We start from the raw sequence: 21,250 nt of genomic DNA on the forward strand, positions 1-21,250 counted from the left end.
TATCTGAACCCTAATATCACCATGGTCCATTTTCTTCATCTCACCCCTGCTGATGATGTAGATAATAGGAAAACAATGAATGAGTAAATTGTGCTAATAGGTATTATGGAGAACAACGGGGGAACAGATATGTAGTTTCCATTTTCACTTGAAGTCATGTGCTTAGCATAATGTCTAGCTAGCCCAGAAGTGCCCAAACTTGTTTAACGTAAGAGCCACATAGAAAAAACATCAGATGTTTGAGAGCCGCAAGACATGAACATCAGATGTTTGAGAGTAGGTAGACTCAAGGAAGGAAAATAGATGGGGAGGTGGAAGTGGAAAGAAAGCAACTTTAGCTTTAAATGCATTCTATAAGCTGCTGGCTGGCTTGACTTGGAGAAGTGATTTAAAGAGACAAATGCCTTTTCCAAGTTGGCTGACAGAGCAGCGAGGGCTTTGAGAGCGACACAATATGTGTGAAAGAGCCACATGTGGCTCCTGAGCCATAGTTTGGCCACCCCTGGGCTAGCCCTCACATACCAGTGAGGTAATACTTTAAACTGGAAATCATGGGGCAAGGTTGAAATAATATTTTGTAATGGAAATTAATTTCCAACTAAGAATAGTTAATTGAGTATTTTATAAGGACCCTCTACAAGTCTCCTGCAGCATTGTGACTTTTTAAAATGAAGGGCATCTCTTATGAAGAAGGGACATATAGAACCTCCAAATACAGTTGTTTTTTTTAATTAGGGAATTTATATTTTCAATAACACTTGTAAATATTAGGGGTATGCCCCCAAAATTTGGTTTTCCCCCCATTGGAGTCTATTGGGCCTGAAAAATATTGGTATTCCCAAATCCCAAATTTATTTGATGAACATATATGAACATATGAAGCTGCCTTATACTGAATCAGACCTTTGGTCCATCAAAGTCAGTATTGTCTTCTCAGACTGGCAGCAGCTCTCCAGGGTCTCATGCTGAGGTTTTTCACACCTATTTGCCTGGACCCTTTTTTGGAGATGCCAGGGATTGAACCTGGGACCTTCCGCTTCCCAAGCAGATGCTCTACCACTGAGCCACCATCCGTCCCCCATCCGTTATACCCTATGCCTGTGGGAACCATCAGAAGGCATTTAAGGTTTAAATGCCTTCTGAAGTCCATTATACCCTATTTGTATAATAATGGCATCTGAGTTCACTCGCTGAGTCTTGCCATGACTTGGAGAGTTCAGAAGGCATTTACACTTCAAATGCCTTCGGAGTTCACTTGCTGCAGTGGCATGACTCAGAGAGTTCAAAAGGCATTTAAACTTTAAATGCCTTCTGAGTTCACTCACCAAGTCTCACCATTGCCACAGTATGACTTGGCAAGCTCAGAAGGCATTTAAACTGAGCCTGCTTCGGCAGGGAGGGTGGGATATAAATTAAAAATTATTGTCATTGTTATTATTAAATACCTTCTAGCCACATCCAAATAAAAGCCAAATAATATTGACCTTTTTTTGGGGGGGGGGAGCTATTTTGAATAAATACCCCCCCCCCCAAAAAAAATACCAGTAAGGTATATACCAAGCGCACAATCCTAGTAAATATGTAGTTGTGGCTTAATAAGGTTAAAAACACTGCACAATTTAAACAGCAAAATTTATTTGAAAAATAACTTGAAGAGGCATCTACCATATTTCCTCTCTGACCTGGTAAATAAATTGTACAGAAAACTGAACTGATACTTCCTTTTTTTAGTAGAAAAAGCCCAACAGGAACTTAGTTGCGTGTTAGGCCACACCCCCTGACATCACTATTGTTTCACACAGGGCTTTTTTGTAGAAAAAGCCCAGGAGGGACTCATTTACATATTAGGCCATACCCCCTGGCACCAAGCCAGCCTGAACTGTGTTCCTGCTCAAAAAAAACACTGCCTCCTTTGCTCACTGACATCTGTCTAGTAGTAGTAAGCAAGGAAGTCCAGAAGTAAACTATACAAGACACAAATAATTATTCATGTTTGATTTTGTTAAGGGACAAACCCAATTTGAGGTTACCATCAGATTTTTCTAGTCTGTGTCTCTGAAAATAGTGGCACACAATTTCATATTTTGTCTGCGCTAGTATTCATTTTTATTATTACCTTTTCAGTCATAGGTAAAACCAGGAATCTATATTCAATAAGGCCTCTTAGATAACATAGTTACAATACAAATAATTAGTATAGAACATTCTGCAGTTCTCAGTCTTTAAATCCAGTGTTTCTGTCTACTGATCTGTTAGGCAACTGGATGAATAGATGTTTACCTTTTCAGGGAACAGGCTTGGTAAACTTAAAGGCTTAAAAATAGAGCTGCCCTTTTTGCAAGTGTCTTCAGATGTTTTTGGTTAACAGCCATTCATAAAAAGGTGCATGATCTAAGCAATGAAAATGTCCATAATATATGGAGAGATTAACAAGATCAAATAGTTATAGCAAGTATATATGGCTCTGTTTGTGAGAGAGGGCAAGTGAAAGAGAATGAATGAACTTCTCTGTACTGTAAGTAGCACCATCAGGGGGGGAGAGTGAGTTCAGCCCCTTGAGGTTGGGAAACTAAATAGGGATAAGCACCTTAAAGAAAACAGGACCTTGTTAAATTTAAATACCATGGCTAAGTACTGTATTCTTTCTCATTCAAGCCCTATGGGATCGTTTAACACTGAATTCTTTGTGTGGGAGTGGAGAGGAGCTTAAAGCTACAAACTGCTACTGTTGTGGGGTGATGAGCGGGAGCTTGGTGTGGCGGTACCAGCTGGGGACTCCCTCCCCATGACCTTTGTCCCTAGTAATCTGCATAGAGGAATGACAGGCATTCAGCTAAACAGGAACAGTCTGAGTTGGGCTGCAGCAGCAGGAGGAGGAGGGTTTACAACTAGCGAGCCAGAGGAGGCAGAAGTTGTAAGGCGGAGGCTGGTCTTTCAACGGCAAGAGCAGGGAAAAGGTGAAATGAGCCCTCGGAAACTTCAGTGGGAGAGGAGACGTTACCAAAGGACTAAACGAGCTGCCTGATTGTTGGACCCCCAGCCCTCGCCCAGGGCAAGGGATGGGCCAGACATCAGTCTCTACTCTCTCTGAGCATGCAAGTGGTGAGTAGGACTCGGAATCTGCCTGGATGATTCCCCCCACCCCCACGAACGTGTGTGTGGTGATTTTGTAGCTTTAAGAGGACCCACTAGCATTCGTTTAAACAAGGTCTTGTTTTCAGATTCCTGTGTGTGATGGCCAAATTGGCCACTAGGATTATATACTGGTTTCTTTGTCAAACGAAAAGTAGAATGCCTCTGGGATTATAGCGAGCGAGAGTTTCTCTTAAAGGAGCAGCTCGCTTGCGCTTGCTTGCTCTCTCAAAGGATGACTTTCTGTCATTTTGGATTACATGTTTTGTTTCTTGGAAGAGTTGAAGAGGGAAGTAAGCACAAATGGGTCTTGAGGAGAGGCACACCTTAGTGTATTAGTACAATCGAGGGATGTTCGAGAAGTTAAAAAAAAAGCAAAAAGCTCGTGCTTTGTTGCTGAGATTTGAAGCATGTGTAGCGTCGCTGTCTACGCCCAACTTCTCCTTTTACAAGATCTTGTTTTTATTGTTACAAGCATGTTTTCCTATCATGTATTTGCATTGTTGATGGAGGCTTAGTGAATGTGCCTCTGCTTTTTTTTTTTAACAAGCCTTCCTCTCTCAAAGTACAAAATTATTCAGACATATCCCAGCTCTGAAATAATTTTGCTTCACACACAGCCAATTAATTTTTTCGTAAAATTTAATTGATTGATAATAAGTCTGCCATGCATTGTTAACCCTTTGCTCTGATAAAATGAAAATGGTAAAAACAAAAGAATTTGTTAGTTTTTTTACCTTTGAGAATTTTTAAATAAATTGACTTTCAAAAATTATTCTGTTTGCAGAATGTGCAATTCAAATTATTGTTCATTATATGATATTTTGAAATGTTAATGGTCCCTGTTTTCCATTAAAACTGTGTTTATGGAAAATGCACATAAAATCTAAAAACTAGAAAACCAAAATGTTCATTACAATCACAATGCTCATCTTTATATTAAAACCACCCCAGCTCCCCCGTCCACTTAAGTGTAAGGTGATTTTATCAGTTTTTCCTAGAATAAAAATGCAACCGCAGCTGAAGTAACTCAGCATGGTGGAGTGCAAAACAAAACACACAATTTCTGTGGATGTATGGGTGATGGTACCTCTTGTCAATGTGTAGTTATGATTTCCTGCCTCCTTCACCCAGAACATTTGTAAATAGCTCTTACATTAGTTCAGCTTCAGAGAGGATGACCATAGGACAGTTATAGAGAGATACCACAGTCTTAAGCAGAGTTAAATCACCAAAGTCCATCAAAGTCAATAGACTAATGCCATCCTAAACAAGAGTTAAGCTTTTCTGTTAGTCTTTAAAGGTATTGCTAGACTCCTGAACTAGCAGATTAACAAAAGTTATTCCACCGTAAACCTTTGCAAGTCAGAGTTTACTTCAGCAGATGAATGAAGCATCCATTATTAGCTGCTATATATAGTGTGTGTGTAATAAGGTATGGATGAACAGGAAATGTAATGTACTTGTGCTTCCTATTTTCTCTGCTTTTGTCATTTCAAATAATGCCGAATTCTTAAGTAATATAAATCTTGAGTGGAATAAATCAATCTAGCTCCGTATATTTAGTGGTTCTTCACTTTCCTTCTAAACTGCTTTTGAAACCGCCATGTGGCTTGGTTTGGGGAGCTGCTTGTATTTGTGTTTTAATGGCTATTCTGTTAAAGCAAAAGTCTGTTGTGACCACAGAAGACTGGAAACTAATTCAGACTTTTTCTTATGATGATGGGAATTTTGTGGTGCTGTGTGGTGTTGGTCATTAATTATACAAAGCTTGGCAGTTTAAGGCGTGTTTGTACATAATAACTATGTATTCTTTGTAGTTTTGATTAATTTGAGCAGTCTCTACTTCATCACTTCATGTAAGACCAGAACAAGAGGATGATTTCTCCCCTCATTTGCCCACTCTACTGGTCCAATCTGTCTGCACTCCTGGAAGAAAGGTAGGGAATAGGGCAGGGTGTGCCACAATGAGGGAGATTTCTTCTTGTGCAGTCTGATCAGGATCTCTCTTCAGATATCTTCCAAGGAAACTAGACAGGAAGGGGCGAAACAAGAATGCTTCAGTGAGATTATGATTAGCAGTGAACTAAGCTTTTGATCTTTGGTTCAAGAAACTCAGGGGGCAGGACAGGCAGGTGGAGATTGAGGAGCATTCCTGAGGATATGTAGTTGTCTCAAAAGGTGCCAGTTACTTACCAGGACTGCATCCACCACAATGCAATGATTCAGCAGTTGCATTGGAGCATTCACATGGCAGTTTCTCCTGCAATTTTTTTGCCTAACCCCCTTACAGTTCCACCCCTCCTGTCAATATGCCCATGGCTAATTTTAAGAAAAATTCCTTCAGTGGGGGAGCAACTACAGGGGGGCAAGGCTGAGGCAAGGAAAATGGTGCTAATATGTGGACAAGACCTGCAAAAATATAAGTCCTGTTTATCACAGCAAAAGAAGTGGGTGACTGGGGAGCAATGTTGTGTGAATGCTTTAAAAAACCTTCTTTAGTTTGGATGCCAAATCTGATTTAAACCTTTCTGTTGAAGCAGCCCTTAGTCCACTGCTATGCTTTGGTGACAGACAGTTTCATCCTAAAAACCAAACTTGCTAAAAATGATTAAGCTAACTTTTTACCCACAAAAACTGAAGTTCCGAAATCAAAGAAATGAGTTTGCTGGAAAATGCCTTTTCAAGTGAATTGAGGTTTCCAAAACTCAAACCAGAGGAAAATCAAATTCTGTACTTACAGACTTATCAAATCCAAGGTCCTAAAAGCAGACCGCAAGGATGGCTGCAATATCTGTTGGGGAAGTATAAATATCTCTTTTCTAGACTTTCACAGCAGTGGCAGTTTTATGGAAGTAAAGAGGTGTTTGTGAGCATGTGGAGCATGCCATCATTGCCCTTTGAAAGGATATATATTTTCAATATGCCTGGCATATTAAAAATATACTTTGCATCCTTGGAGGGGGGAGGGAGAGAGAGACTTTTGCAGATTTGGTGGTCCATTGGCCTGTTCCAATTCTCTCCGCAACCTGTTGTTCACCCATCTGAAAATATACTTGTGACTTGTATTATCTCCCTAGCAAGTCTGTTTCAAATATTCTGTCTAAATGATACCAGTCTTTAGACCAAGTAGGCTAATGAGTTGTTCTTGGATAAAGACTGCTCCAACAAATTTGAATTTGCCATTCTGGCTAGCTAAAAGATTGTGGTGCTTCTGATACCTGCTGCAATTTGGATGGCTGAAGGAAACATTTATGTCTTGCAACAGATCTTTTAAAGGGTGGAAGTGTCAATACTAGATTAAACTAGAAGCATCCAAGCAAAAGCGATTTTCTGAGTGAACACACGCAACTTGCTTGGTGACCTAATCCCTTTTCCACACATGGCAGTTGTATAATTAGATTCTCCTGTGAGAATACCTAGGTGTCCATGTGGAACCACAAGGATCAGCCATATGGGTATATAGAACTATATTAATAACAAATAAAATTTCAGGGACTTAAGATCTGACTGTGGAGAGGAAACATCCTCATTGTTAAATGCAGTGACAGTTTTAGGGAGAAGTTGGATGATAGAGATTTTTTTTTAAAGGAGGTCTAACCATGGACAACTTGGAAGAGTTCTTTTAATTTTTTTTTAAACTGCTTATGTGGCTACTACACTTATATCCTGCCCTTCCTTCAAGGAACTCTTGACAGCATACATGGCTCTTCCTTATGTTTAGAATATCTATGTGAAGTAGGCTGAGGACATGAGACAGCATGCAGGTCACCCATGACCTTCATGGCTGACTGGAGGTTGAAACACACATCTCCCAGATCCTAGGGTAGCATTTTGACGATTATGCCACATGTATAAATCTCTGTGGGTGTGGCTGGTACACCCAAATTTAGCATATATAACTGCTTTCTTTCCTGCGTTTACTCTAATGTTGACTACTGGACATGCTCAACATGCACTCTCCTGTTTGCACTACCCCATATTTTAAGATCATAAAGGGCCAAATTGTATAGCTGTGGGAGTGGGGGGCAGAGGTGCTGATATGGATTCAGTTTTTTAGTCCAACTCAGGCCAGGTAAGATGTTGGTGCTGTTGGCTAATAATGGTGCCAATCCAAGATTGAGGGTTCTGGGTAGGACTGTATATTCGCCGAAGGAACAGCATCTTGAGAATGCTGCTGGATTCAGATCTTCAGATTTAGACATTGATTTCCTTTAACACGCAGTGCTCTTAATTGACTGTAGCCCTTAAGAGGCAAGATTTGGTCATGATTACCCACGTTTTGGTCATACCCATAGTGGGTTGCCATAGTATGCATTATGTTAGATTGACTTCGAAGGGTTAGATTAGATGAGCCTATGATTCTATGAAGCTGCAGTTAGTGTAGAGTGCTTTGGCAGCAATGTTGACTGGTTTCAGCTATAGTGATCATGTCAACCACATGTTAGCACAACTGAATTGGTTTCCTGTTTGTTTCCAGACCAAATTCAAAGTCCTTTGAATATTTAAAGCTGTAATAGTTTTGGACCATCCTCTTCATTATTATCTTCCCCACACTTTGAGATTGGCATCTAAGGCCTTGGCCCTCCTTTTCAGAGCTTAGCTGAGGGCGGTAGTTTTTCAGTTGTGGTGCACCATTGTTGACTTCAACTTATTTCAGATTTGTCATGTCACCAGTGCCAGGTAAATATTTATTCCCAGAGGCTTTTGGTTGAGTGTGTGGTTTTCCTATCCCAAAAGAAACATCCTCAAGAAATGCAAAAATGAAAAAAGTATAAGAAGGTATATCAAGGTATATTGCATCCAGTCAATTCAGCTCCATATTTTTGTGTACTTGGAGTTCTTTTGAATTGAAATTTTTTCCATTTGTAGTTCTGCTGTGGTCATTTGTGTTTTGACCTGCTCATGGTATTTTGTTTTGTATGTGGGCAAAACCAGGGCATTTTTGGTAGAAAAAGCCCAGCGGGAACTCATTTGCATATTAGGCCACTCACCCTGATGCCAAGTTAGCTGGAACTGCATTCCTGCTCCAAAAAAAAAGGCAGCAAAAACTATGCATCCTTTTAAAACACAGTCTGGATAAACAGGGCAATACAGAATCTTTCTGATGAAGATTTGGCAATCTGTTTGTCATGTGTGTTAACTCCTTTTACATGTTTTTGTTGCATTATACATTTATAGTCAATTGTTTTCTGTTTTATTGGTATATTGAACATTGTTTCTAATTGTATGCTTGTTACACGTTTTTTCATAATGTGGGTTTAGGTGTTCAATTTGTACAGTACACCCCTATTTTGGATAGCACTTATTGTATTTTAGTACTTCATTTTTGCAAAGTGATGATTTGAACTTGAATCTCCTCTGTTGTAGTCCACTTGAACACTACACCATACTTGTTCTTAAGGCAGGACTTCCCTAAATTAGTAAGTCTCTTGATTTTTTTTTAACACAAACTGTCTTCATTACTGTGAGATTGTATCTGAGGGTGCACCAGTGATTCTGTGTGCCTCATGAAGAGGCACTCACATCAGCAGCAGAGCATCCATGCACCAGTTCTCCTTGTACTTGTCCCAGCTACCTGCAGCTGCCACAGCCCCACATGCCAATGGAGATAACAGACATACCATTAAGCTACAGCTATATGCCAGTTATTAAGCTATAAATTTAATTTATAAGCTATGACATACCCCAGTGTAAAAATGGTAATTGACATTTTGGAAAAACCATCTGGTGGTTCAGGGGACTGAGCCAAGGAAAATGACACCAATATGGGTGGAACCTGCAAAAATGCATATCTTCATACTACCCGCGCAGCATACAAAGGCACTTTGACAGCAGTATTTCCAAAAGTTTGTACCAAACCAGTATAGGGCAAGCCTGCAACAAAGTGGGAGAAAATACAGTGGATAATTAGGAGCCAACATTGCATGGATTCTCCAGTAAGATGCACAATTGAAACAAAAACATCCATGTGGAAACAGCCTGAATTGCATTTTTATGTAGTTTGGTGATGGTGATTCTCTGTAAGCTCTTCTGAAAGTTTCCAGTATAAAATGGGATTCAAGGTAAATCAAAACCAGAAAGCTGACTCATCACATAACATTTATTTCCTTTTGTGTCCAGCTGCCAAAATACATTTAAAAGCTTTTCTCACTTACTTAGATCCAAAGCACCTTTTATGCTCACAAAGAGCAAAGCTACATCACACACTGGTACAGTGATGTTTGGATTCCTTGGCATTTGTCATCTTGTAACCAAAACTTTCTGTTTTGTTAATGACATTTTCTGGCTTCAAGAAGACCAAACTAAAAATCTGTTTCCTTTATGCCGCAACCAAATGGTTATTAGTCCATAGACTCCACTATTTGTTTCACTTGGCAGTCAATGAAGGCATTATCTTAGGTCAAAAGTTAGTTTGCTTCTCAACCAGTTCAGTTTTAGTTCTCTTGGGGTGGGGGACTTCCTGTTTATGAATGCAGCAAAAGCATTTTTCCTATGTGCACACAGAGGAAGTTAGTCTCGTTCTGACCAGGCAACCATGTCACTAGCAGCTACTTACAGCTAAAATGCCAAGGTAGTCTTTGTTTTCTGTAAAATAATATTTTTGGAGCAGCTAGTGAGTGTCTATTGGAATGATCCCAGTAGGCAGCCGTGTTGGTCTGAAGCAATAGAACAAAGCAGTCTGCTTAAGAGCATACGAAAGCTTACATTCTGAATAAAACTTAGTTGGTCTTAAAAGTGCATTTGTCTACTGCTTTGTCTATTGGAAAGGTTTAAGAATAACGCAAGTACCAGTGAACAAATGGATATCTTACATGTATCTTCTGTTATTCTGTATGGATAACAGCATACCTTTCAGCAGTTAATGGGTAAAAATTTCTGTGCGTGTCACAGAATGGGTCCAAGGACAATATTTGGCTATCCAGGAAGTTGTCCTAATAGATGCCAGTAGTGCACACACAGGATACAAGTAGCTGGGAAAAACATACCCATCAACCACTTTGCCAGAGAGTTCGGAATTGTAGATCAAGTGTGTTAAGAGACAACCTCAATACAAAAAGCAAACTGGAGTACATACGCTGTGTGGGGTTGCAGTCCATATTGCAAATCATTTATCATTTTATATTCTACTTTATCCCAGATTTTAAGTGGAATTGCTAATAATGAGAATTGTAAAGTGGATTGTAGAGTATTGAATCAGTTTATGGATGAAGAACTGTGTGTACTTCTGAGTTGTGTACAACTTTGGCACATGGGTCTAATTCTGATAAAATGGCTCATTGTAACTGAAAATTGCATACCTGCAGAAGCTAGCCTCTTTCAGGGCAGGCAGGCGTGGCACCTGCTCTTTCCAAGGAGGACCTAGCATCTTGCAGGGCAGGTGAACATGGCCCTCACTTTCCCCCCAACCATTTAAAGGGAAAGCTCCATTGAAATGGTTGGAAAAAAGCAGGGGCGTGTATGTACTGCGTCTGGAACGTAATGATGTCACTTTGCATAATGTCATCACATCGTCCCCTCCTAGAATGCCCTCAAATTCCCCCACTGGAGAGAAGATTGGACCTGGCAACCCTTCTTCATGTCATTGTGGCATATTTGTGTACTTCCTAGGGGTTCCCTGACTTTTCACCAAACTTTTCTAAACCTACTTTGATGCAGAATTTTGGGAGAGATCACAGCACTGCTGTGTGGGTGGGAAAGTTTAGATGTTATTGCTCCCACACAGCAGCCATTTTCCTTGCCCACGTTCCTACAGTAGCCATTTTCTTCTCATGCCACCTTTTTAAATAATGGGTGTTGCAAAAAATTTTGGAGTTGGCCCCTTTATGAAAGCAACCCATAAAAGATTTACTCATTTCTATACTGTTTGAAGCACTTAAAATCACTTGACGCCTATAAGCTTGTAAGATTAGCAGCCATAATAATATTTTAGATCAGAAAAGTTTAAGGAGAATCTAAGATGCGAGAAAAGCATTTTGCTTCTGGCATGCTTAAGCATCTAGCTTAGAATCTAGCAGGTGTAAAATTGTATAAGATCTAAGAAAAATAGAGTGTGTGAGCCTTGTTATTAAAACTGGAAACTGTTCTATTAGAGTATAAGGTAAAAGAGCCCTAATTTAAGAGCATAGTGTGTAAGTTTGTTATCTATAACAGGAAATGTTTTGCTTCTTTTATAAGTAGCCTAAATACACTGCCTTTAGATATCGCTGAAAAATAAAATGTTATCAGTTGTTTATGAACACTGTTTCTGCGTTACGTATATTGGATACAGTTGAATATTAGAATGTGTAATAGGTTCTCTGAATTATCAACTTTCATTGAAAGTCTCTATCCCATTTCATTGTGAAGATATAAGGGGAAAGGCATTTCTGTGCAACTAAAGGGGCCAGAGACTTCTGAATGAAAACTGGGATTCCAGAGAACTTGATATACAGATTGTTACAATATTGTAATGATATTCAATTGCCAATTTAAAAAAAAACCCTAAAAATCAATCCAGGTGAAGTGGGGCATGCTGCTGGGGGGACTGGGCTAGGGCTGCCAAGCCCCTGGTTCAGGACGGGACTTCCCCTGCCCAGGAGGTTCAGGGGGGGACCTCCCCTGACGTCGTCGGCATGGTGATGTCACCCAGAAGTGATGTCGTCAGCGCAGTGATGTCACCTGGAAGTGACATCATCACACCTGCGATGGTGTGCAGCGGCTGCTCTAGGCATTTCCGGGAGAGCTCTATGGTTTTCCTGGATGCTCTAGCCGTTTGGGAGGGGAAACTCTATAGTACAATAGGTACCATAGAGTTTCCCCCCCCCCATGGCTAGAGCTTCTGGGAAAACCATAGCGTTTTCTTGGAAATGCCTAGAGCAGCCGCTGCGCAACATCGCTGGCACAATGACGTCACTTCCAGGTGACATCATTGCATTGCATATGTGAAGTCTGGGGACTTGGCAATCCTAACTGGGGCAGGGAAAACTGCCTTGTGGAAGCCTTGTTGCCGGTGTACTGCATCAGCAGCTACAGCGACAGTGGAAAAAACTATATACACACATCCCTGTTTAGATAATTCCTCAGTAGGTGGAATGTGCCAGTAATGATCAGTTATGGCCAGAGTTCAGGTGATTTGCAGCCTGTATAAACAGGACTCTGGTTGAAGCTGAAATGAAGGAGAATGTATATGATCTACCCAAAGACCTGGGAGGTAGAACTTTAGAGCAAGCTTAGGAAGGAAAACAAAATACTATGCAAAAGGGAATGCAAGCAGCAGCTTTTCCTGTGAGATAAGGGGTTGGAGATGGGAAAGAGGCTTGATTGACGAGTTGAAATGAAAGATGGTGTGAAGAAATTGCTATGAAGGTAGCTATTGTTTACACTGCAACCTTAATTACTTAAAAATTATACAATATAATAGTCTTGTTGCCTCAGTAAACTAGACAGTTTCACAAGGCTACAATTCAGTCATGCTCAGTAGCTAGTTCCAGCGTCACATTCCTTTTACCAATCCAACTCTCATTTTCGTCTAGACATTTTTGTAAAATCTGGTAGAGCATTTTGGATCTAGCAAAGGCAATTGGGACAGGTTCTATCAAACCAAAATGGCAACAATTGTTCACCATCACAAGATAGGGTTGCCAGGTCTGACTCAATAAATATCTGGGGGCTTTGGGGGTGGAGCCAGGAGCAAGGATGTGACAAGCATGACTGAACTCCAAAGGGACTGCGCTGTTAAAGGGACTGCACTTCTTTCAAAAGTTTTCTCTTCATTGGAAATAATGGAGGAAAGGTGCACCTTAATTTGGGGCTCAGAGAATCGGACCCCCTGGTCTAATTGTTTTGAAACTAGGGGGGAGGTGAGGAAAGGCACCAGATGCTATGCTGAAAATGTGGTGCATCTACCTCAAAAAACAGCTCCCCCTTCTCCCAAAGCCCCTGATACCCATGGATTGATTCTCTATTACAGTCTATGGCAACCAGTCTCCATAGGTTATAATGGAGCACTCAGCAGACATTCCCCCCCCCCCATTTTCTGATGACACTGAAATGGGGTGAGGGCCTCCAAACCACAGGATCCCCTGCCTCCAACTGGGGATTAGCAACCTTATCACAAGAAAAAAAAAAAGGGTAAAGGTAGTCCCCTGTGCCAGCACCAGTCGTTTCTGACTCTGGGCTGACATTGCTTTCATAACGTTTTCACGGCAGACTTTATACGGGAAGGTTCGCCGTTGCCTTCCCCAGCCATCTGCACTTTCCTCCCGGCAAGCTGGGTTCTCATTTTACTGATCTCAGAAGGATGGAAGGCTGAGTCAACCATAGCCGGCTACCTGAAACCAGCTTCTGCTGGGATCGAACTCAGGTTGTGAGCAGAGAGTTCAGACTGCAGTACTCCAGCTTTACCACTCTGCACCACGGGGCTCTTATCACAAGAACGTGAGCACAATTTTTATGAAAGTGTGTCTGGTATAGTGAGCAACTGTAACCAAACCTTATACACACACAAATTCCTGGAACACAAAACTTCTTTTTCTCTTTGGTTTACATTTTGGCTTACTCCTACATGTGTTAGCCTGCAATTGTGATCTTATCTGACCTGACATTTTAAGAGAGAACAGAGCTTCTGCATTTCTGTCTTTTTCTCAGTAACAAATAAAGCTCATATTAGCGGAGGAACCAGTAAATATCTTTCCCATTTGTAGTCATAAAAGTCAAAGATTAATTATGAGAGTACATTATGAGAGGAGAGGGTATGATTATCCATCTGGTTGGTTAGCTATTTCTGGACTGATATAGCCTGTTTGTTTTTTTCACTCTTTCCTCTGCTTCCACAACCATACATATTGCTGTGGTGGCAAGACCTGCTGCTTGTGGTTCAGTTCAAATATGCTTTTATAACACTAGCTGGGAGAAGGAGGGCAGATCTACTGACAGCCTTTCGATGTAATATCCTCTCAGCCTTTTGAGCTCTTTGGATAAGCAGAGAAATTGATGGAACCATGCAGTGGCCCCTTCTGAGATGGGACTACAGCTGGTAGCAAACATAGGTATGGGAACTCTAGGCGCTACTTTTTCCACTATGATATGATGAAGGAATAGGGTTGTTTGCTCAGAGAAGTGGTGGACAGGACAGAAGCCTTGATTCCAGGGCTTTTTTCTTTTCTTTTTTATGGGGGAACGCACTGGAACAGAGTTAAGACACCTCTTTGTGGAAACAAAATTCCCCCAAAAAATGCTTAAAAGTTAATGAGGGGCACCAGGCTGCCCTCAATACAATAGCTACTTCCTCCAGTGAGTGTGAAAGATTTTCCCTAGTGAATCTGATTGTTACTCCAAAAAGGTCCTCCTTGTCAGTTAAAAACATAACATCTTTATTGTTTATAAAAAATTGTTGGACCTCCCTTTAACAGTCTTTGATCCAACAAAGTATGTTAAAATGCAGTTGCTTCAAGGTCATTCAGCATGAGGCACCAAAAGCAAGATTCGAAAAAGAACTGAGGAAGTTGGTGACATGTCAAACGTTTAGGAACTGTTTTAAAGTAGAAGTAAGTTCATAGCACATGAAAATAACATTGTTTCAAAGAATCTCATGTGTTTCTCTTTCATTTCCCTCTTGAGAGTTCTGGCACCTTTTTTTCCAGAAAAAAAGCCCTGCTTGATTCATCTTTGTTTTATTTGTTTTCCCACAACCAAGATACATTTCTTTTTGTGTCATGTGGGGAGAAAGAGCATCTGAGAGGGAAAAGCTGTGGTGGGAGAAAGGGTTAAAAATACCATCATCTGCCCACTTCCCCTCAACAGCAAATGTGCAGTGGAGAAGCAGTGGCTGAGCTTCCTGGATACAGGCTTAGTCTGGAGTTGCATTCTCTAACCTGCAGGTCTCCCCCCCAGCCCAAAGTAGGTCAAGGCCTGTGCAAGTGGGTCCCAGGCTTTCTTTTTTTATTGCTTTGTCCATACTGCCGTTTTAAAGTGGATCCCCACACTAAGTAAATTTGGCCTCATGGATCTTCATATCAAAACAGTTGGGGACCATTGGTCTAGAGCAGGGGTCCCCAACCATGGGCCATGGACTGGTACCAGTCCGTGGCCTGATAACAACTGGGCCACGGAGTGAGGCAGAGCAGTCCCAGACTAAAGAGGTGGCACGGTCTTGCTCCAAAGCTGCCTCCCCTTGCAGGGGAGGCAGCCTTGGAGTGAGGCCATACCGCCTCTTTCGTCCACCTGGCCAGCAGAAGGGGCAGCACTGCTGTGACCTTAGCCTACCCCTCATTTATAGACCTCCACCTATCAGCTGATTGGTGGGGGTCTTTAAATGGGAGAGGGAGGCAGACACAGCCCCAGTCTCCCTCCCATTTAAAGACCCCCATTGGGGGCAGGGATGTGGCATGGACAGGGGGGCAGCCTGGGTTGCCAGCTCCTGCCAGAGGTTTCCCATTATGAAAGGATGCTAACTTTCTAACATACCCTACATTCTAACATGCACTACATGCAAAAGCCTAGGCAACTGAAGACTGTGTTTTGTCGAAGCAGAATTTACATTTTTCTTGCTGACCCTATTGCCTGATCCATGAAACTTTGCCCTCCGATGCACCAAAATATACTGGATTCCATTGCTTGATCACACAAAAAAGGTTCCACACTAGACCTGCCAGAACGATCCACCAGTTGTGACTCATTCCTCCTACTATTATTGACTCTTAGCTCTTCTCACTGACCAGATGGCAACCCTACCATGTCTATAATCACTATTTCTTGAGATAGTAGGGCTGAACAAGTAGGTGTGTGGCCTTTGGTGCCTAAATATGTCCAAAGGGATAGTGATGTTTGCAGTTTTATGGAGTCTTTTGTTGTGATTCTCTGACATGGTTGACTGAACCTAATTCATGCACTAAAAAACTATATAGCCTGCCTTCTTAATGTGATGTGTTTTATTTTGGCTTTATAAAGATTCTAATGATTCCAGCCAAGACTTAAATATCAATGCTGGAGCTGCTGAAAACATAATATTTTCTTAATGTGGGTGTTCACGAGTACAGAACAAAATAAGATACCTTTTCATGTATAAAAATTTTGCATATGTCTATTTTACTATGTGTATGTGTACTGAGAACCTGCCGGCAATCTCAGGTTGTTAAGAAGAGGTTTATCATCACAGATGGAATTTTTCTCCCTTGGTTTGTGTGTGTGAAAATATCATGTGTTCTAGCCCTATTATAGTACTGTTTGGCTCTTGATTCGTGATGTAAAAGAAGCTAAGGGCTCAGTCTTGAATTTTCTTATGCTAATTGGCTCCATGTACCAACAAAACCTAGTATGTGTTCCTGAGTTTTCACTGTTATTCCTAGAAACTACGGGCAGCTGGGTGGGTGTGGGTAGGAGCCTGAAAAACCAGGGGATCCCCCACTGGGACCAGGGGATTGGCAAGCCTACTCACTAGGCATAGGATCATGACACTCCCTATAGAAGGAACACCAGCTGGTGACTCATCCAGAGCCAAGGCCACTACATCAAGACAAAACTCTTGTATAGGACTGCCCCTGGCTATCAGCCCACCAGGACTTTTCCCAGTGGTCCCGAGATGGATAACAGATGTTGACGCAGTGCTCTCTGGGGTATATACGGGGAAAGGCGGTCCCTTTGATAGACAGGTCCTTGGCCATATAGAACTTTAAAGCGGACTTTGAAGCGGATTTGGTACACGATAGGCATCCAGTGCAGACTCCCGAATCTCCATCTTCAGCATTCCCTCCTTTCCTCTTCCTGGCAGCTTATTCCCAGGAAGAACTCTGCCTCAATTGGACAGTGCCAGTTGCCAGCCATTGAGCAGGGCCAAGTTGTGAAGTGAGTAGAGATTGGGAACCAACAAGGACCTCCGGAGAACACCTCACATTCCCCTATATACTCCTCCCTACACTATTTTCTCTTTTTCCCTCTTCCTGGCAGCCCCTATCTCTGCACCTTTCTCTGCTTCCTTTTCTTGTTCCCACCCACCAACTGACCAACATTTTATCTGCCTCATATTCAGCTATATTTATAAGTTATGCTTCCATAGTGTACTCACAACAACCTTGTGAGGTGGGTTAGGCTGAGAGTACGTGTATGGTCCAAGGTTACCCATCAAGCTTCCATGACAGAGAGGAGATTCAAATCTGAGTCTCCAGATCCTAATCTGAAATTCTAACCTCTGCATCTCATTGGCTTTCATGAGGCGGTGGCTGTGGAACAATGTGTGGTAGTAAGAATCTCTGAATTTGCTGGCCAGCCTGGTCCTGATGAGTCCTCCCTCAAAGGCCAGAACAGCCCTGAAAAGGACCTTCCCCCAAAATTTATGAACAGCCTGGCTGGCAGTACTCTTGTGGTTGACAAGCAGTGGTCATTGTGTGAGGAAAAGCCCCCTACTTTTCATACACATGGACATCATGACCACCAGTATGGTTGCCAGGGTGCCTGGAGATTTGGCTCTCACACATCTGCTCTAAGAAGTGGACTTTGCTCACAGCTTCTAAGGCTTATGTGGCAGCTTTGCATTCTACATCTCCGAAGGGTGTTAGTCAGAACTACAGACATGCTCCAGCTGCTCCTTGTGTGCCCAGTCTTGGCCACTGCAGTGGAAGAAGCCAGGCCACCATGTTTCCAGCCTGTCTCCATGAACCAAAGGCTAACAGCAGAATCCATCTTGCTTTCCTGATCCAAGCATACCCTGCCAGGCTGGACTCATTCCTTCTCAGTGGGAAGATCACGTAATCACCATGTGTCACCCTTTGCCTGCAAGCAACCCATTTGCCTCATGAATGGATTAATAGCCCAACTGTTAGTCCTGATTGTTTAGCAGAACCCTAGACAATGGATCCTGCCAGCAGAAGATGAGATAAAAGGAAAACCATCTCCTGTCTCAACCAAGTCTTTTGTCTAACCCGGGTGATACCTAGGCCAGTATTTGATTCCCTATTGTCACCTTCCCAGATAATCCCATTTAACCTTAAGTATCCAGCCATTCCCATTCTCACCCCAGTCTAATACCTTGGAGCCGCCCCAGGCAGCATTGCAGCTTGGAAATTTCCAGGTTCACCGGACTAAGGTGAAGTTCATTGGCCCAAACTGGCATCCAATTAGGTGTCAGCAAGGGACTTACCATTGGCTCTGCTAATGTCCTGCCTCCTTGTTCATCATAGAGCCTCCCCCTGCTCCTCCCCAAGACCTCCCAGCCCCTGAAGGGTCTGAGGGAGTCTATTTAACCTCTGACCCAACTCCACTCATGTGTGCTTTCTATTCAGCAACCCCCAATACCCGCTGTATAGATCCATCCCCGATTCCTGATCAGTTTCGGGTCCATTCCCCCATTCCCTCATTCGTCGCCATCGGAGTCTTCCTTGGAGTCTGCGAGAGGTAGTATCACCCTGTATGTTCATCCTTATATGTACCCCTATCGATCTATCTATATTTCTTTAGGCCTGTGTGAATGTGTGATTGTTTTGTATTTTTACCTTGTGTGAAAGAACTATTATTTCAAATAAATTACAATTGATTTTATTAAATTAGAGTCCAGTTTATCGAGCATCACTCTCTGAATGGTTGAGCCTGGTATACATTGATAAAAAGATTCCTATTAAAGCCAAGTGTCCATTAAACTAATTCCCCAACCTCGTTTTGAGGGCATTTGGCCTAACAATTGAGCAGGCACTGAGGGGACATTCATTTCTTAAAGGTACAGATGCTGCTTCTGTTATTTTTGGAGGGATTAACTCCCCCAATATGTTTTTTATGATTTCAGGTTTTTTTCCTGCAAACTTGGGGCTTTTCTTATGTTTGTAGAAAGATCTTCCTTGTTGGTTCATGGTCCAGTTCTTCAGATTTAAGTACGTGGGGCCATGTTGAAAATTAAGTATTTTGATTGCATTAAAATACAAATATAAATCCTTTTTTAGCATTACACATATTACCAATATAAATCCTTTTTTTAACATTAGATAGTATTCATAGGTGTCAACAGAAAATATGTAAATATACAGGGCCGGCGCGTAGGAGTTGGCGAACTAGGCAACCGCCTAGGGGTCTGGCTCCCACAGGGGTGCCTCCCTCTGTCATGATCTGTCATGGGTGCTGGGGACCCTGCAGAAAAAGCTGAGCCTGCAGAAGAAACTGTGCCCCTGCCACCTGCACCAGTGCCCCTGCCTCCTGCTGGAGAAGATCCAAGCCCCCCTCCCTCGCCCTCTCGGGTGGCTCGTGTGCGTGACCGCCTTCGTCAGGACCTCAGGGATCGGAGGAGGGCGGCACGCTCATGAGCAAGATGCGCCCTGAGTTTTGAAAGGATTCTGGCCCTTCTAGGAGTGAGGATGCTTGAGTCTCAGCAGGATCCTGGCTGCCTCTCTGAGCCAGCAATTAGCTCAAATGGGCAACAGACAGCAGAGGGCTATATCGCTGTGGGCTTTGGGAGGAGGCTTTGTGGAAGCAACTAGTCACTTACCTGATGTTCTAGCATCCACTTCGGCTTTTGACTTTGGCTTCTGGACCCCCTGACTTTGGCTTTGACTTCTGGACCCCCTGACTTCGGCTTCTGAACCTCTGACCTGCGATACCTGGACTGTGATTCGGTTTTGGCGCCTTGGACCCTCTTTGCTCACCAGCTACAGACCTTGGACTGCCCCTGGACTTTGCCTGACCCGGCCCCAGCCTGTGACATGATCTGCTGTGCCCCTCGGCCCCTCCCCCTCCCTCCCTCCCTTCCTTTGTGGCGCTGGAAGCCAAACTCCGCTCGCCTCACCCCCCCCCACCGCCACCCCCTCCTCCCTCCCTCCCTTCCAGCACTGCGCTCCACTCACCCCACCCCCCCTGCCAAGCCTAGGCTGGTTCTTACCAGCTTCAATGTGGCTGCATGCAGCTTCTAAGCCTTTGAAGGACCCACGATAGGAGAATTCGCTCCCCCTCACTTCCAGTTCCAGGAAGGAGGGAGAGCAAACTTTCCTCCCACGGGCCCTTCAAAGGCTTAGAAGTCACACGCAGCCACATTGAAGCTGGCAGCAACAGCAGTGGGGGGGGGGGAGAGTGTGGCCTGGCTTGTAGTGCCACGACAGAGGGAGGGCGGGGGGAGGGTAAGGATCAGCCTAGGGGGTTGGGTGACGGAGGCTTTGGAAGCCTTGGCAAGATGTGGGGGCGGGGAGTGAGTGTGGTCAGAGTCACTAGCTCTGAGCACGCCCACTGTCTTCCAGCTCTTGAGCACGCTCACTGTCTTCCGGCTCAAGTTGGCGGGAAGGTGCCCGGCTCTCTCCTGCTTCAAAGCGGGAGAGGGCCAAGAACACGGGGGTCCACATGTGCTGCGCACGACATGAGAACATAAGAGAAGCCATATTGGATCTGGCCAATGGCCCATCCAGTCCAACACTCTGTGTCACACAGTGGCCAAAAAAATTATGTGTGTGTGTGTGTGTGTGTGTGTATATATATATATATATATATATACATACACACACACACACACACACACTGTGGCTAATAGCCACTGATGGACCTCTGCTCCATATTTTTATCTAAACCCCTCTTGAAGCTGGCTATGCTTGTAGCCGCCGCCTCCTGTGGCAGTGAATTCCACATGTTAATCACCCTTTGGGTGAAGAAGTACCTCCCTTTATCCGTTCTAACCCGACTGCTCAGCAATCTCATTGAATGCCCACGAGTTCTTGTATTGTGAGAAAGGGAGAAAAGTACTTCTTTCTCTACCTTCTCCATCCCATGCATAATCTTGTAAACCTCTATCATGTCACCCCGCAGTTGACGTTTCTCCAAGCTAAAGAGCCTCAAGCATTTTAACCTTTCTTCATAGGGAAAGTGTTCCAAACCTTTAATCATTCTAGTTGCTCTTTTCTGCACTTTTTCCAATGCTATAATATCCTTTTTGAGGTGCGGTGACCAGAATTACACACAGTATTCCAAATGAGACCGCACCATTGATTTATACAGGGGCATTATGATACCGGCTGATTTGTTTTCAATTCCCTTCCTAATAATTCCCAGCATGGCGTTGGCCTTTTTTATTGCAATCGCACACTGTCTTGACATTTTCAGTGAGTTATCTACCACGACCCCAAGATCTCTCTCTTGATCAGTCTCTGCCAGTTCACACCCCATCAACTTGTATTTG

The 21,250-nt window shown here is 43.0% G+C and overlaps 1 protein-coding gene across 6 annotated transcripts in view; it reads left to right on the forward strand.

Annotated features, from left to right (window-relative positions):
• PHACTR2 (phosphatase and actin regulator 2) overlaps positions 1-21,250 on the forward strand; it is a 179,025-nt gene that overhangs the window by 92,026 nt on the left and 65,749 nt on the right. For 2 of the 6 annotated variants that reach the window (XM_060240474.1, XM_060240501.1), the window contains exon 1: positions 2,654-3,102. The exons of the other annotated variants lie outside the window; for them this stretch is intronic. In XM_060240474.1, coding sequence (XP_060096457.1) covers positions 3,060-3,102 — 43 coding nt within the window. In that variant the 5' untranslated portion in view covers positions 2,654-3,059. Of the gene's footprint in view, positions 1-2,653; positions 3,103-21,250 lie in introns of those variants that run through there. 6 annotated transcript variants of the gene reach the window in all.

The sequence above is a fragment of the Heteronotia binoei genome, chromosome 1 (genome assembly GCF_032191835.1).
Source record: "Heteronotia binoei isolate CCM8104 ecotype False Entrance Well chromosome 1, APGP_CSIRO_Hbin_v1, whole genome shotgun sequence".
NCBI lineage: Eukaryota > Metazoa > Chordata > Lepidosauria > Squamata > Gekkonidae > Heteronotia > Heteronotia binoei.